General features: G+C 38.0%; 1 protein-coding gene across 1 annotated transcript in view; it reads right to left on the bottom strand.

Moving 5' to 3' along the window:
* LOC127811378 (E3 ubiquitin-protein ligase COP1-like) overlaps positions 1 to 12,631 on the bottom strand; it is a 66,873-nt gene extending 54,242 nt beyond the window's left edge. The window contains exons 1-6 of the mRNA XM_052351170.1: positions 12,237 to 12,631; positions 11,015 to 11,092; positions 9,733 to 9,888; positions 2,227 to 2,583; positions 1,451 to 1,608; positions 1,287 to 1,352 (exon numbers count right to left, since the gene is read on the bottom strand). Of these exons, the coding sequence (XP_052207130.1) occupies positions 1,287 to 1,352; positions 1,451 to 1,608; positions 2,227 to 2,583; positions 9,733 to 9,888; positions 11,015 to 11,092; positions 12,237 to 12,524 (1,103 nt within the window). The 5' untranslated portion in view covers positions 12,525 to 12,631. The remainder of the gene's footprint in view (positions 1 to 1,286; positions 1,353 to 1,450; positions 1,609 to 2,226; positions 2,584 to 9,732; positions 9,889 to 11,014; positions 11,093 to 12,236) is intronic.
* Positions 12,632 to 15,446: the final 2,815 nt, after the last annotated feature.

Raw genomic sequence — 15,446 nt, 5'->3', positions numbered from 1 at the left:
TCCTTCAACTGAAGACACATCTCTACAACCATTTTTAGACTAAAGATTTGGGAAAATTAAAATATTTTCTTAGCATTGAAGTGGCCCAGTCCACAAGTGGCATAGTTATTTCACAAAAGAAATATGCCTTAGACATTCTTGAGGAGACTGTCATGCTTGATTGTAGATCGATTGATACTCCCATGGACCCGAATATCAAGCTCTTACCGAGACAGGGGGAGCTATTATCTGATCCTAGTAGATATTGCAGACTTGTTGGAAAGCTAAACTACCTCACTATCACTCGTCCAGACATCTCTTTTGCTATGAGCGTGGTTAGTCAATTTCTGCAATGTCCATGTGACAGTCATTGGGATGCCGCCATTCGCATTCTCAGATATATCAAAGGCGCACCAGGATAGGGATTGTTATATGAAGATAAAGGCCATACCCGGGTGGATTGGGTATTCTGATGCCGATTGGGCAAGATCTCCTTCAGATAGACACTCTACTTCTGAGTACTATATTCTAATTGGTGGCAACTTGGTATCTTGAAAGAGTAAGAAGCAGGATGTGGTTGCTAGGTCTAGTGTCGAAGCAGAATACTGTGTTATGGACTTGGCAACATGTGAACTTATATGGATTAAATAATTGCTTCAAGAATTAAAATATGGCAAGGTGACACAAATGAAATTAATTTGCAATAATCAAGTCGCCTTGCATATAGCCTCGAATCCAGTCTTTCAAGAGAGGACCAAACTCAAAGAAATTGACTGTCATTTCATGCAAGAAAAGATTCTATCCGAATGTATTGCCACTAGTTTTGTCAATTTAGCCGATCAACCGACAGACATCTTCACTAAGTCTCTTCGATGTCCTCGTATTAGTTTCATTTGTAACAAGCTTGGTACATATGACCTATATGCTCCAGCTTGAGGGGGAGTGTTGGATTAGCTGTCAATTAGCTATTAGACTAACTATGATTGGTAGACAAGTAGACAACTAGGCCTTAATTTTAGGAGTAATTTTAGCCTTAATTATTGTACATTCATACTATAAATCTTAATAAAAAGAGGCTAAACCTCACTAAATTCTCCTATTCAACAAGACGCGTTGTTTCTCCACAAAAGAGTCCAAACCTGTAGGATTACCTATGTCTTTATATTTAAAAAGTACTCTAGCACATATTCAGAATGGGGTCAAATTGTAGTCAAATTGTATTCCATTCAGCAAAGTCTACAAATAAAAATATAGACCCAACTTTGAAAACTTTGGCATAATCTTAACATGTAAAACACTTATCTTACCTTGATACAATATTGGCAGAATGAAAAAGATCCTCATGCCTAAGTTCCGCAATGACCCTAAGTCGACTGTTCATATAAATTCAAAAATTGCAAATAAGCTATAAGTTGAAAGTAAATAAAAGTTTCACAAAATCTTCTAATAAAGTAAGGATTGAAAATCATACCTGTATTGCGAGAAGGTAGTCAACACAGATTGAAATTCAGAAAGACCAGCAGTATAACCTTCCCTATATATGACATCTTTATCCCCTTCTTCCTGCTTATCTGGCTTGTTTGCCGGCTGACGTCGCTTTTGTAAGTAACATTCTTGTAGGTCATTGAACTATCGTACATTAGGAAAAAGGAAAATCCCAACAGTTAGTAATTAACATATAGACGACTAAAAAAGATCAGGATATTTAGTTTCACAGCACCAGACATGTGCATGCATAGATCACCATCAGTTCCAAAAATTTTCACTTGTGAGAACCACCCATAGTGATTTCACAAACAGGAATTCTTAGAAGGATTAAAAGGTGAAAGAACAGCTCATATGGACAAACACATGTAACAGAAAGAAGGCTTTGTTTGAGATGGATTAATTTGACTAAATTACTCATTAAGTAGACAACAGCATGTTCTCTCCATTCTTCAAAAATAGGAGACAGTATAGTGGCCCTTACCCGCTTCTGAACCCAAATGGCAAAAAAATAGTGTGGCATAAAGCTCTTGAGATTGATTCTTTTGGTTTATATTGTATATAAAAACTAATGCACGCTCAATTTCATGATCCAGCAGGAAAACTGCTGATTCATTACCTGCTAACAGTACATCAGTCATGTGGAAGAAGACCAACAAATGAAGCCCAGATAAGATTATTAACCCAACTTGACACTTTTCAGAAAATAAAAATAATAATAATAATCAGATTTATCAATAGAAGGAAAGAACGAGCGCTAACCTGTGCCTGCACACGCTTTTTCTTTGCAACAGCAAGGCCAGATTGACTCAAATGTTCCGAACCCAGTCCACTCAGACTATCCTTTCGCTGGGGAGCAGTAGTGCTTACTTGAACCTTTCCATCCACTTTCTTGTACTGAAGACTTCCCATACCCATACCTCCTTTTGCATTACAAGAACTGGAAATAAGATTGCCATTATTTTTGTCTACTGATGAAGACCAAGCTTTTGCTGATGTAGAATCATCAGGAAGCATTCGCAGCTTCACTGAATACCTGTCCCTTGCCCGATACAAGTCAATTCTATGTCTCTCCACTGCATTTATGTCCTCCTTAATAAACTGGAGGTCATTTTGTATCTAAACAAGAAACAGAGATGCATCAATCATCAAAACATTTAATTGTTTCTAGTGAAAAGAGTTATCCATCTACATCAAAAATGATTAAGCACTTATCTCTTCTCCCTTATGTCAAGTCTCGGATTAGAGACTTGGACAATTCTGAGAGAGTCGTAGATTTAGAGAGAAATTGGAGAGAGAATTTGAAAGAAGAGAGGGAGAAAGAGAGAGGGAAAGAATATTTAGAAGGAAAGAACCGAATGCTTTCATTGCTAGTTCCCATCCTCTTTTACAATGCCTTTTATAGCCTATCACCCTCAGCTTATTGGTGTAACCGGCTAGGTACAATCCTCATAAGCGGTAACCGCAAAGTACACATGCTATTGTAAGTTTATTACAGTTACAATTATGCCCTTATAGGTTTATTACAATTATACCCTTAGGCTCATGACAGTCCCCTCCCCTTGAAATCTTCCTTGTCCCCAAGGAAGGTAAGTAATTGAGCAACTCATGGAAACTATTTCAGCAACTGTGGTAGGTATTCCCAAGTGGTGTTCTCAGGGTGTCAATGAGACCACTGTACCAACACTTGAATTAAGGGTAAGGGCCCCTAATGGATTACCCTTCTGTCTATGATAGCTTGTGGCTCCACTTCCACTTCTACGTCTTCATTCACTAGCGGTAAGTTAGGGCTAATAGTAGCATTAGGTCCCACATACTTCTTCAGGAGAGACACATGAAACACCAAGTGGCTTTCCATGCCCGTAGGCAATTGCAGTCTGTAGGCCACTTTGCCCACCCATTCAGTTATGAGAAAAGGTCCAAAATATTTTAGGCTTAGCTTGGATGGGGTTGTGGTAGAAAAGGAGTGCTGCAAAAACCTCTTTACTTCAAAAAGACCTGGTCCCCCACATTGAAACTCCAGTCACTCCTCTTTCAATTGACATTTTGTTTCATTCTGTTATTAGTTGTAGTCAACTCTTTCTTGAGTATAGTGAGCATCTCCTTCCTACTTTTCAAATATCCTGCCACAGTGGTTTGTCTCTTGGAAGTCAGTTACAGTAGGCAATGTTAAGGTCTTATATCCAAATAAAGCCTTGAAAGGGGTCTTCTTGATTGAGTTGTGGTAGCTCATGTTATACCACCATTGTGCTAGGGATAGCCACCTTCCCCAACTCTTAGGCCTTGCAAAACACATACACCTCAAATAGGACTCCAAGCACTAGTTGACCCTCTCAGTTTGACCATCTAACTCAGGGTGGTATGCGGACGACATATGTAGCCCTACCCCTAGGTCCTTGAACTGCTCTTGCTAGAAATGGCTTGTAAATACTTTGTCTCAATCTGAAACGGATTTGGGGATCCCATGCACCTTAGCCACGTATCAAGGAACACCCGAGCAACTTCCTGGGCTGTGAAGGCGTGTGTGAGGCTGATGAAGTGAGCAAACTTCGTCAGCATGTCAACCACTACCAAGATCACGTTCTTACCTTCAAACTTGGGTAAGCCTTCAATAAAGTCCATGGAAATCTCCTCCCAGGCCTGCTCCGATATAGCCAATGGTTGTAACAACCCCAAGTAAGCCACTTGTTCATGCTTGCATCGTTGACAAGTCATGCAAGCTGCCACAAAATCCGTCACCTCTTTTTTAAGCCCTAACCTAAAAAACATCTGTCTGACTCTATAATAGGTAGCTCTGACCCCCGAATGCCCTTTTCGAGGAGAGCTGTGTAGTGCTTGCAATATCTTGGACTTTAATTCTCTGTCATCCCCCACAACCAATCTACCTTTAAATCTGATCAGACCATTGGAGATAGAATACCCCTGTGCATTAGTATGCTTGACTGCTAGTTGAGTCTATAGGGACTTAATCCACTCGGATTTATCATAGCTCTCAATTACATCTTTGACCCAATCAGGCACCACAGCTGTAATGGCTTCACACGCCCCTTCTTCTTCTCTTCTAGATAGGGTATTTGCCACTATATTCTCTTTGCCCTTTCTATATTGTATTACATAATCCAAGTCCAATAATTTTGATAGCCCCTTTCTTTGTAGCTGTGTATGCAATCTCTGATGTAGAATGTGCCTTAGGCTTTCATGATCTGTCCTTATGATGAATGGAGTTCCCTCCAAGTAGTGCCTCCACTTATCAATGGCTATGATCATGGCTAACAATTCCTTTTCATACACACTCATTCCTCGATGCTTAGCAGCCAATGCCTGACTGATGTAGGCTAAGGGTCTCCCTTCCTGTATCAATATTGCTCCCACCCCAATGTCACACGCATCTATTTCAATCACAAAAGGCTTAGAGAAATCAAGTAGGGCCAGAACCCGAGCTTGTGTCATTGCCCTCTTAAGTATAATGAAAGCAGCCTCAGCTTGGGGATTCCATTTGAAGTTGTCTTTTTGGGTAACTCGATCAAGGCCTTACTGATTACCCCATAATGTTGTATAAACCTCCTGTAATACCCAATTAGCCCTAGGAATCCCCTCAACTCCCGTATGGATGAAGGCCTAGGCCATTCCAAGATGGCTTCAATTTTCTTGGGGTCTATGCTGACTCCTTGACCCGAGATAATATACCCTAGATATTCCACCTCACTCTTTGCAAAGGAGCACTTTGAGGGTTTCAAATATGATTGGTTGGTTTTCAAGATTTCAACAGTGGTTTTAAGGTGGATTATGTGTTGTTTGAGGTTGGGGTTGTAAACCAAAATGTCATCAAAGAAGACCAATATAAATTTCCTTAATTGAGGGGGCAAATAGATGGTTCATTAGAGCCTAGAAAGTGGTTGGGGTATTGGTGAGCCCAAATGGCATCACCCTAAACTCATAGAGGCCCTAGTGGGTTCTAAAGGTTGTTTTTGGTATGTCTGCAAGGTTCATCCTAATTTGATGATACCCCACGCGTAGGTCAAATTTAGTGAAGATGGGAGCCCCATTTAATTCATCTAGCAGGTCTTCAATCAAAGGAATGGGAAATTTATTTTTCACAATGAGGTCATTTAGTTGACTATAATCTATGCAAAAGTGCCAGGTGTCGTCCTCCTTTTTGACAAGAAGTACGAGAGATGCAAAGGAACTCTGGCTAGGCTGAATGATTGAAGCACTAAGCATGCTTTTTACTTGATTTTCAATTTCAACCTTTTGGGAAGGCGAGTAACGGTAGGCTCGTATATTAACTAGCTCTAAATTGGGTCTCAAGGGGATGGAATGGTTGAAAAGTTGGTTTGGGAGCAATGTGCGTGGTTCAACAAATAGGTCTTTGAATTCTAAGAGTAACGAATGTAATTCAGTAGGGTAAGTTACCTTTGCAAAGAGGTCAGTGACTGGAGGGCCCTCATGTTCTCCCTCATCCATCTCCATAGCTCGGATGGAGAACATCTGAGATATCTGCCCCTTCCCCTTAGATAGGGGCCTTTGCAGCCTTTTACCCGTGATCACCTTACGTTCTTCTACATCTAGGCTACCACTTAATGTCAACTTCTTTTCTTTCAAATCCAGAATGACTTCCAATTTGTTTAAGTCGAGGGTCAAAGGGCTTACTGTCCTCATCCAATCCACCCCTAGGACTATATCACAACCTCCTAGCTCCAGAATTCTCAAGTCTGTAGAGAACTCCTCCCCCTGCATCAGCCATTTGAACCCCACACTTTTATAATGGCTATACATCTTACTTTCGTTAGCTACTGTTACTGAGAGGGGAGTAGTAGCCATGAGTGTGCACCCCAATTCAATGGCAGTTGCTTCATTGAGGAAGTTGTGGGTGCTGCCACTGTCAATCAGCACCATGATCTTCCTCTTCCCTACCCAACCTTCCACTTTAATGATTTTACCCGCTAGTCCCCCCTTGAGTGCATGAAATGAAATTTGCCCCCCTTCATCAACAGGGTCATGTTGAGGGGTCTCTTCCACAGCCTCCCCATTATCCTCTTGCTCCTCTCGACTATCTTCTCCTCACCTTCTTCCATGTTCAACAATTGCCTTCAACATCGATGGCCGGGGCTGTAGGAGTGCCCACATTTGTAGCACAACCTCATTTGCCTCCTCTGCTTCATAGTGGGGTTTCTGATGGTCAGAGCCTGCTGATTTCCTCTTGGCAGGCCTGAAGTCACTGCTACTCCTAACTCCTTAGTGTTTCCACTAGGAGGTAGACTAATTAGGGGAACCGCCCGAGAGGGAGCCCTGATTCTCTAGTAAATCGCTTCCAACATTAATTCTTGTAGTCGAGCCTTCTCTACTGCCTGCCTAATGGTGTTTGGCATCATCATCTTAACCATTGATCTCAACTCGTCTTTAAGTTCACTAATAAAGCTGGAAAGCTAGACACAAAGTATTGTTCAATAAGTGTTAGCTGAGCATTCCACATTAAAGCTCCTAACTCCTCAAACTTTTCTAGATACTCTGTGACAACCCCCACTTGTTTGAGTTTATTGAACTCTTCTATTACGTCTGTCATATTCTTTTCTCCAAATCTCTTACACAACTCTTCTGCAAAGTCAATCCATCTCCACCCCAATCCCTCTAGACCTGAACCACCCTTGGAACCAAGAATCAGTCGTATCATTGAGATAGGGTGTTGGCAAGGTAATTCATTATAGCTCAGCCACATTGTAGTATTGGAAAAAACGTTCACACCGGCAGATCCACCACCTTAGTCTGGATCCGTCAAACAACGGTATCTCCAACCTAGCCAGATTGGGAATTGAAATCCATTACCTGAAGGTCCGGCTCCATTCCTAGCACCCCCTCTGACTCTGTTTCCCCTGGAGGCCTCAGAAGTATGCCAAATCCAGTTGAATTCAGTCCAACTCTAGATCAAGGGGGAAATTTCGAAGGCAAGCGGAATTGTGGTAGGGACGACAGCATGTTGAACATGTTGTTGATCCTTTGGCCAAACTGATCCATCGCGTCCCTATGCCTCTCCAATTCCCGCTGCATATCCTCATGAGATGCCGCCAATTCCTCCAGCGTTCCATCTCTGATTGCAGCTACATCTTCCCTGCTCTAAGTGATAGCTTCGCGTGTATGAGTCATTCCAAACTCCAGCGCTTCCATTCTCAACTCCAATTGTTTGAGTCTCATCCCTTTCATCATCGTCTGCTCACAATCCACCACGCTTCCAATCTCAGAAACACCGTCGAGGATCGCTGAATCTAATACCAATTGTCAACTCTCGAATCAAGGACTTGGATAATTCTAAGACAGTCGTAGATTTAGAGAGAAATTGGAAGGAGAATTTGAAAGAAGAGAGGGAGAAAAAGAGTGAGGGAAAGAATATTTAGAAGGAAAGAACCGAATGCTTTCATTGATAGTTCCCATCCTCTTTTACAATGCCTTTTATAGGCTATCACCCTCGGCTTATTAGTGTAATCGGCTAGGTACAATCCTCATAAGCGGTAACTGCAAAGTACACATGCTATTGTATGTTTATTACAGTTATAGTTATGCCCTTATAGGTTTATTACAGCTATGCCCTTAGGCTCGTGACACCTTAGTACACAATGAACTCACTAAACATTTCCAGGCATAGCTGTCTTAATGTATGCAATTTGCAGATGATATCATCTTGGTAGATGAGACAAAATAAGGCATGATTACTAAGTTCAAGATATAGAAGAATGCATTAGAATCTACATTTTTAAGTTTAGCAGATGAAAAATTGAATATATGGAATGTGTTTAGTAAAAATACAAGTGCAAATGAATTTATGATAAAACTTGAAGAACAAGTCACCCCAAGAAAAGACCAATTCAGATATCTTGGATCAATTGTCCAAAAAAGTTGAAAGATTGCTAAGGATGTTCCCATAGAGAATTAGGAGAAGATGGTTAAAATGGAAAAGTGTGCATGTCATTTATGTGAAAGTAAGATTTCAACAAAATCTAAAAGGAAAATTTTATAAAATGGCTATAAGACCAGCTTTGTTACATAGTGTAGAATGTTGTGTTGGGCAGTAAATACCAACATGTGCAAAATATGAGAATATGGAGATAAAATGCTACAATAGATGTGTAGTCAAACAAGAAAATGTAAATTTAAAAATGAGATTATTGGTAATAAAATCAGAGTGACTCCTATTTAAAGTTGCAATCAAATCAAGCTCAGCTGAGCTAAGCCTAGGCTCAACTCACGTGTCAACTTCCAAGCTCAAGCTCAACTCACATGAACCGAGCTCGAGCTTGACAAGCTTCTGGCAAGCACAAGCTCAAGCTTAAGCTCGAATTCACTAAAAATATTTTTGAAAATTTAATATGCAAATAATCAATAAATAATAACTTTTAATCAAACCTAATAATCAACAAATATAACATCAACATGATAATCAACTAATAATAACTTCAAATTACAATAAACATAATATTGTTCACCATAACTTAAAGTTTGATAATTTTATGTTAAACAATATATTTATAAAATTACAAATAAATTTATTAATGTATTTATAAACAAGTCTATTTACGAGCTATTCACGAACTTCTAATCAAGCATGTTCACAAGTCTCTAATCGAAAATGTTCGCAAGCTTTAATAAGACAAGTTTTACTCAGCTCAAGCTCAGCTCGTTTACAAATCGAATTTCAAATTTAGACTCAAACTCAGCTCGTTTATCGTAATAAACGAATTTTTGCCAAGTCAAACATTGAGTCGCTCACGAACGGCTCGGCACATTTGCGATCCTACTCCTACTGAAAATAAAATACACAAGACACAACTAAGATTGTCTAGTTAGATGAGAAAAAGAAAACCAACAAAGGCTCTTGTGAGAAGAGTGGATGAGGTGGAATGAGTTTTTAGCAAAAATGATAGAGAAAGACCAAGAAAAACTTTAGAGACTCTTGGGTACGAAATGAGTTATAAGGGCCTCTCATAGAAGCATGGCCATAGCCAAAAATAATTGTCAAGCTAAAATTCATGTATGACCCATTCCACTCCTAGTAGAGAATAAATTATCAGTTATGGAGATTACAAAGAGCAGGACCTCTATAAACTAAATCTCAAAATCCATATTTAAAACACATAAGGCTAACAAAGCATCTCTCAATTCAATAAAAAGTATGAAAAAAATAAAGAAATAAGGAAAATTTAAAAACAAACAAAGATAAAGAAAAGATTGCATAGATGTAGAGTGGATAAGACATCAATATGTATTTAAGTTACAAACCTCATTTAGCTCATCAACCTTCTGTTTCCTTAGGCAGTGCAAGAAGTCCAATAAGATTTGCATATTTCTCTCAGCTTCTTCTTGCTCTAATTTTCTCTTTTTCTCTGCAAGCAGTGGCAGAAGAGCATCTATCTCCTTAACTGACACCTCACAGCCCTGTCTAAGGACCAAAAGTAAGACTTACATTATATTTGTTTACATTAAAAAGTAATCTGACGTAGTAGAAACTGTAGTCATGGAGTCACAAGCAGGTTCCTTCTTTACTACCTAGGAAGACTGAAACCCAATTTCAGTCAAAAAAGTAAACAGTTGTACATGAACAATAAATTCTATTTGCCCCAGCAAAAAGAGAAAAAAAGGAAAAAAGGAAATCTATTTGAACTTTCTTCATAATAATCAAAAGTAATCACAATGAATAGCATAGTTAGTGCTCACGAAGTTGTTTTAGCTATTCCTTTATATGAAGTATGCCATGGTGATCGTAATTTATATTGTTTCTAGCTACATGTTCAATTACTTAGAAAAACAAAATAAGTTTAGTCAGATCATATCCAGCATGGACTGTAACAATCTTCTGAAAATTATCTTGGGAAGAAAGAATAGTTTTCCAAATATGAGAAAGTTTCAACATGCAAATAATGTGTCATTTCATGAGCATCCTTACAGGAATACCCTAAATATAAGGCCTTCAGATTCATCTGATGGAAACAGTTCGTACTTGATTGTGCACGGAAACATGGATGTTTGCCCGTGAAGTTTCAACATGCGAATAGTGTCTCATTCCATGAGCATCCTTAAAAGAATACTCTAAATAATAACATATGGCCTACAGATTCATCTGACAGCACCAGTTCATACTTAGTTGTGCATGCAAACACAGCAAGCAGATGTTTGCTACAAAGTTGGACTGCACTTGGAGGTGCTTTATCTTGACGATTTATGACATCCTCAAAGATGGCATAAAGAACCAGTGCCTCCAATCATTTTTGGTGTCTATTGGGGGCACCACATATATATTTCAATCCTGCCTGAATGTTACAAGTATTCTCAATCTCTGTTGGGAGTGCAAATGCTTTTCCAGCAACTATAGAGCAAATGCAGTGATGCAAACAGTTCATCTGGGGCAGAAAGAAAATATACAATTTTCCTTGATTGCATAACTTCTAAATTAACCAGATTTTCTATATAAATTGTTTTACAGAAATGTACATCTACATAATCAAATAAATGGGAAATAGCAAAATGCTGCCAGAATTTCACAAAATGTGAAATGAAAACTGACCTGTTGCAACGCCTGACAAAATTGTTCTACAGGGGATGCAGTGTTCAATTTTTGGTGAGCAGATATCTTCTTCAATAGCTACAAATGTGGTACAGAGAAACCGTATAACAATAAGCTGCATTTTGAAGAAGATAATTTCAAGATACAAATCATTGTCAAACAAATAATTTCAAGAAACAAATCGTTGTCGAGGAAATAAATCAAACCTAATGCCAGAATACTAAAACACATAGACAAATTACAGCTGAAAGACAACTCTGTGATTCATCAAATTCAGTAAGCAGCAGCAAAATGACTATAATATTAGAATACGAGATGAAAATTAGAACGTATAGGAGGCAAGCCGATTAGTCTTCTAATGGCAATTCTCCTTGGATTAATATCCCCATCCACCCCCCCCCCCCCCCCAAAAAAACCCCCAAAAGAGAAACAAAAACAATCAAACCAATTATCATAATGGCAATTGTAAAAAATGACAAGGCACATCAAAAGTTTGGAAGGAGACTAAATTTCATATTTGGTATCCTGTACCATGTTCATGTAGATCTATAGCATACAACAATTTTCTACAATAACGGTAATAAAAATTTTCCTTTTATAATAAAGAAGTGACTGTTCTTTTTTGCTTCTTTGGCAATTGATAAGTGATAATTACAACAAGACAACATATCACAATAGACACTCATTAAAAATTTTCTTTTCTCAAGAAAGTCAACCTATGTCACATTTAATCCAATAAGCACACAATTATAATACAAACCATTGACGGTGGGAATCAAACTGCAACTTTAAATCAAACTTAAGACATCAACACCGGACTACCCTATCTGACATCATTATATATAATTCATTCATGGAGGGCTAAGTCCGCACAGGCCAATCATCTTAATCAATCAGATAGATTCAAATACCCTCCATTCCGTTGCCGATACACGTATTTGCACACAAACATATTTATAACCAAGTAAACCACAATCACAAATCATTACCGCATATTACACAGAGTATCATAATTGTGTTTCCACCTTCTGTGTTTTTCCCTATCTGTAGCCTCATAGGTAAGATAAGGTTTGAGCATAGGACAAGCAGCCTCATTTTCTTTCTCATTTTCACTTTTCTCGACAACTAAAGCACAAATTATAATTGCGAATTCATCCATAATCAGTGCATAAACGACTATCACTAAAACAAAGGAAATCAGAGAAACGTTAAACAAACCCACCTTGTCGAGGAGGAAATTAGGGAACAGCTGGTTATTGGTGAGGTAACGGCCACAGCAAGGGCAATCGCTCTTGTTGCGGAGGTGAGTGACGATGCAGAGGTAGCAGAAGCTGTGACCGCACGCCGTGAGGAACGCGTCCTTGATGATCTGCATACAAATCGGGCACGAATAGTCCTTGTCCGTCTCCGCCGAAGACGGTGGACCTACATCAACCGGATCAACATGCGGTGGAGTTCTGACCTCCAGCTTCACCGCCGGCACGGAAGGCCCCGTCGAGCACTCCTCCATCACTGTAGGAAACTGGAATCAATGTCCGGTTTGAATCTGGTGAGTCTGAGAGACTGGTTGTGTTAAGATACAGAGAGAGGAGAAAATATGCTTGAGGCCCACTGCGATTGCCTCTGCGGTTGCCAACGGCCCACGTCATACCTCTGGCCCTTCCGCTTGTCGGTCAAATTTCCAATCACACCCGGTGGGTTCCATTCCTTTCACTATTTTGGAATTAAAATCATTATTTTTAGAACAAATAACAAGTTCCCACCGTCCATAATTCGTGAAAACGTTTTAGGGCCTCGTTTTGAAGTTTTTAAAATATTTTTTTATCAAAATTCTATAATTTTATAAATGTTTCGAAATTATTTTGTAATATTAAAAAAATATCAACAATATATTTTCATTCATAAAAAGAATAGAGATGAAATTTTTTTTTAAATTTATTATTTGTTTCTAATTAGTAAAACTTAGTTTATGAATAAGAAAATTTATATTTAGAGTGTGTTTAACTGCACACATTTTTCATGAAAAATATGTAATTTTTATGAAAATTAATTAAACATTCTTAATTTTTTTATAGAAAAATATGTATGGTACAATCATTTAAAACTTCTTTCCATGGAATTCATTTTCCAAGGGGGTGAGATGGTTTTGTTTTCAAGGCAATATTACCTAGAATTAATACAATCAAACACACATTTATATTTGTTTAAATGTAGTATAGAATTTATATTTATTTTTAGATTAAATAAATATTTTTTATAATTTTTTGTATTAAAAATTACATTTACAAAAAGGCTTTTATATTTTTTTTACTTATGCATTTCTCTTGTGTTTTGGTTTTCTATTTTTTTTTTAAATATCATTTCTTTATTTCCATTTTGTATCGTAATTGTTTTGTTTTTCATTTATGTGCAAAACTAGCCCATCATTTTAGGATTATATGTTAGCGAGTCATATTGATGTGGCACCACCTAAAATTACCAAAATGCCCTTATGCGCCAATAGTCTTACTCGCCACGTGGATCGCTTGAGAGACTGACACATGCCAAGTCTACAATCTGGAGCGGAGGCCTAAAAATTCGGGCCGAGCTGCAGGACCCGTTCCAACTTGACCGAGATCCTCGGGAGTCGTGTCCTCGCTCATCACGGGTTTATCTCGGGTACACCATAACGGGTCTGCATATAAAAGACAAGAGTTCTCACCAAGTATGATCAAGCTTTACAGCTCTCACAATTATTATTACTTGCATTTATTCTACTAATTTGAACGTCGGAGTCCACCCAGGGGGACCCTAACCCCGCCACTCCGTTGTCTTGCAGGTCCTATTACCGAGGTCCAACATCGCCAAGTCCGAGATCTGATTCCCAAGGTCCATTCGTAGAAGTGGCACGTGATGGTTGGTCCCAAAAACCATCATCACATATAATACATAAATTAGTTTGGTACATAGATTATCGAGTGATATTATCATTTGACATAGTTACACAATTTTTGAATAATCATTGTGACTTAAAATCTTAATTCATCTATGATTGAGTTTCCTAATTTAATTATGATTATGATTTCATCATTTGACATAGTTACACAATTTTTGAATAATCATTGTGACTTAAAATCCTAATTCATCTATGATTGAGTTTCCTAATTTGATCATGATTATGATTTCAAAATTGACTGTGACTAAAATGTCTTCAAATTCGATTTTGACTTGAATTTATCACATCTGAAGGAATATCATCGTAAATCATTTTCTGATTACGATATGATTTCATTTGTATATCTATAAATAATTTTAGATCTATAAATAAGTGACCAATGCTATTAAATTTTGTATAACAATGGGCCTGTTTGTTGTAACTTAAAAGCTGCAACTTTTAGCTTCTAGCTTCCAAAAAGTTGGAATGTAATGTTTGTTTTAACTTATAGAATTCTAATTTATAACTTTTACTAGCTTTTAGAAGGGGTAGAAGCTGTTTTTTTAAAGTTGGGGTACCCCAGCTTTTACAACTTATGCTTAAATAATTACATTTTTATGACAATTTTGCCCTTATTTTTAACAAAGAATTACCCTATTGTCTACGCAATCATGGGTTTTTCTTCTCCACCACCATCTCTATTTTCAGATCTCTTCCTCTCTCTCATCATCTTCCTCTTTCTCTATACTCTAGTTAATTTTTTTATAACACTTGAAACTTATACATATACACTAATTAATTTTTAAATTATCATTCTATAACTACTAAAGATATTATGGACAATTATACAAAAATAAATTATTTTACAGCTTATGATATCAAACACCACAACTACTTAACTACAACTTCTAAGAAGTTGCAACAAACAGGTTCACAACTTATTCTAAGTTTTAGAAACTATAATTTAAAAAGTTAGAAACTATAATTTCTTTAATTAAGCTGCAACAAACGGGGCCAATATCACTTTTGTACTAGTAATATTTGTTTAGTGATATTTTTTTTTTCTGTCAGTAATTTTTTTTATTTAGATTTTTTTCGTAAAATTATATGTTCGTGTGTATGATTGATGGTTTAATTATACTTTGTATTCTATCCAATTTCGTAACAAATTGATATCATAGCCGTTGGATATGTTTGGCGGACCTAATTCGTTAAATCTACATCATAATCATAATCATCTTCCTCAATTGGTTACAGGTTGCCCAGCCCTAGCAGACGCCACCATCGATGGCCACTGTTGTCGTTGCTGCCAACGACAGCTACTGCCGCTGCCGTCGTTAGACCATTCACCCCCTACATCGCGACCGCTTCTATTTTTCTTTTCTTTCTGTTCAGTCATTTTCGAAGCCACCACTGACAGTTTGCTCTTTCTCCGATCGCTTCGGTCTTCTCAATCGACAGCCCACCTCAAGCCTATTCCTCGGTTAACGATTATCTTCCTCCTCCTCGCAGCTGGCA

Source organism: Diospyros lotus, chromosome 10 (genome assembly GCF_014633365.1).
Source record: "Diospyros lotus cultivar Yz01 chromosome 10, ASM1463336v1, whole genome shotgun sequence".
Taxonomy (NCBI): Eukaryota; Viridiplantae; Streptophyta; class Magnoliopsida; order Ericales; family Ebenaceae; genus Diospyros; species Diospyros lotus.
The sequence above is the reverse complement of the archived record's forward strand: the minus strand, read 5'-3'. Positions and strand labels throughout refer to the sequence as shown.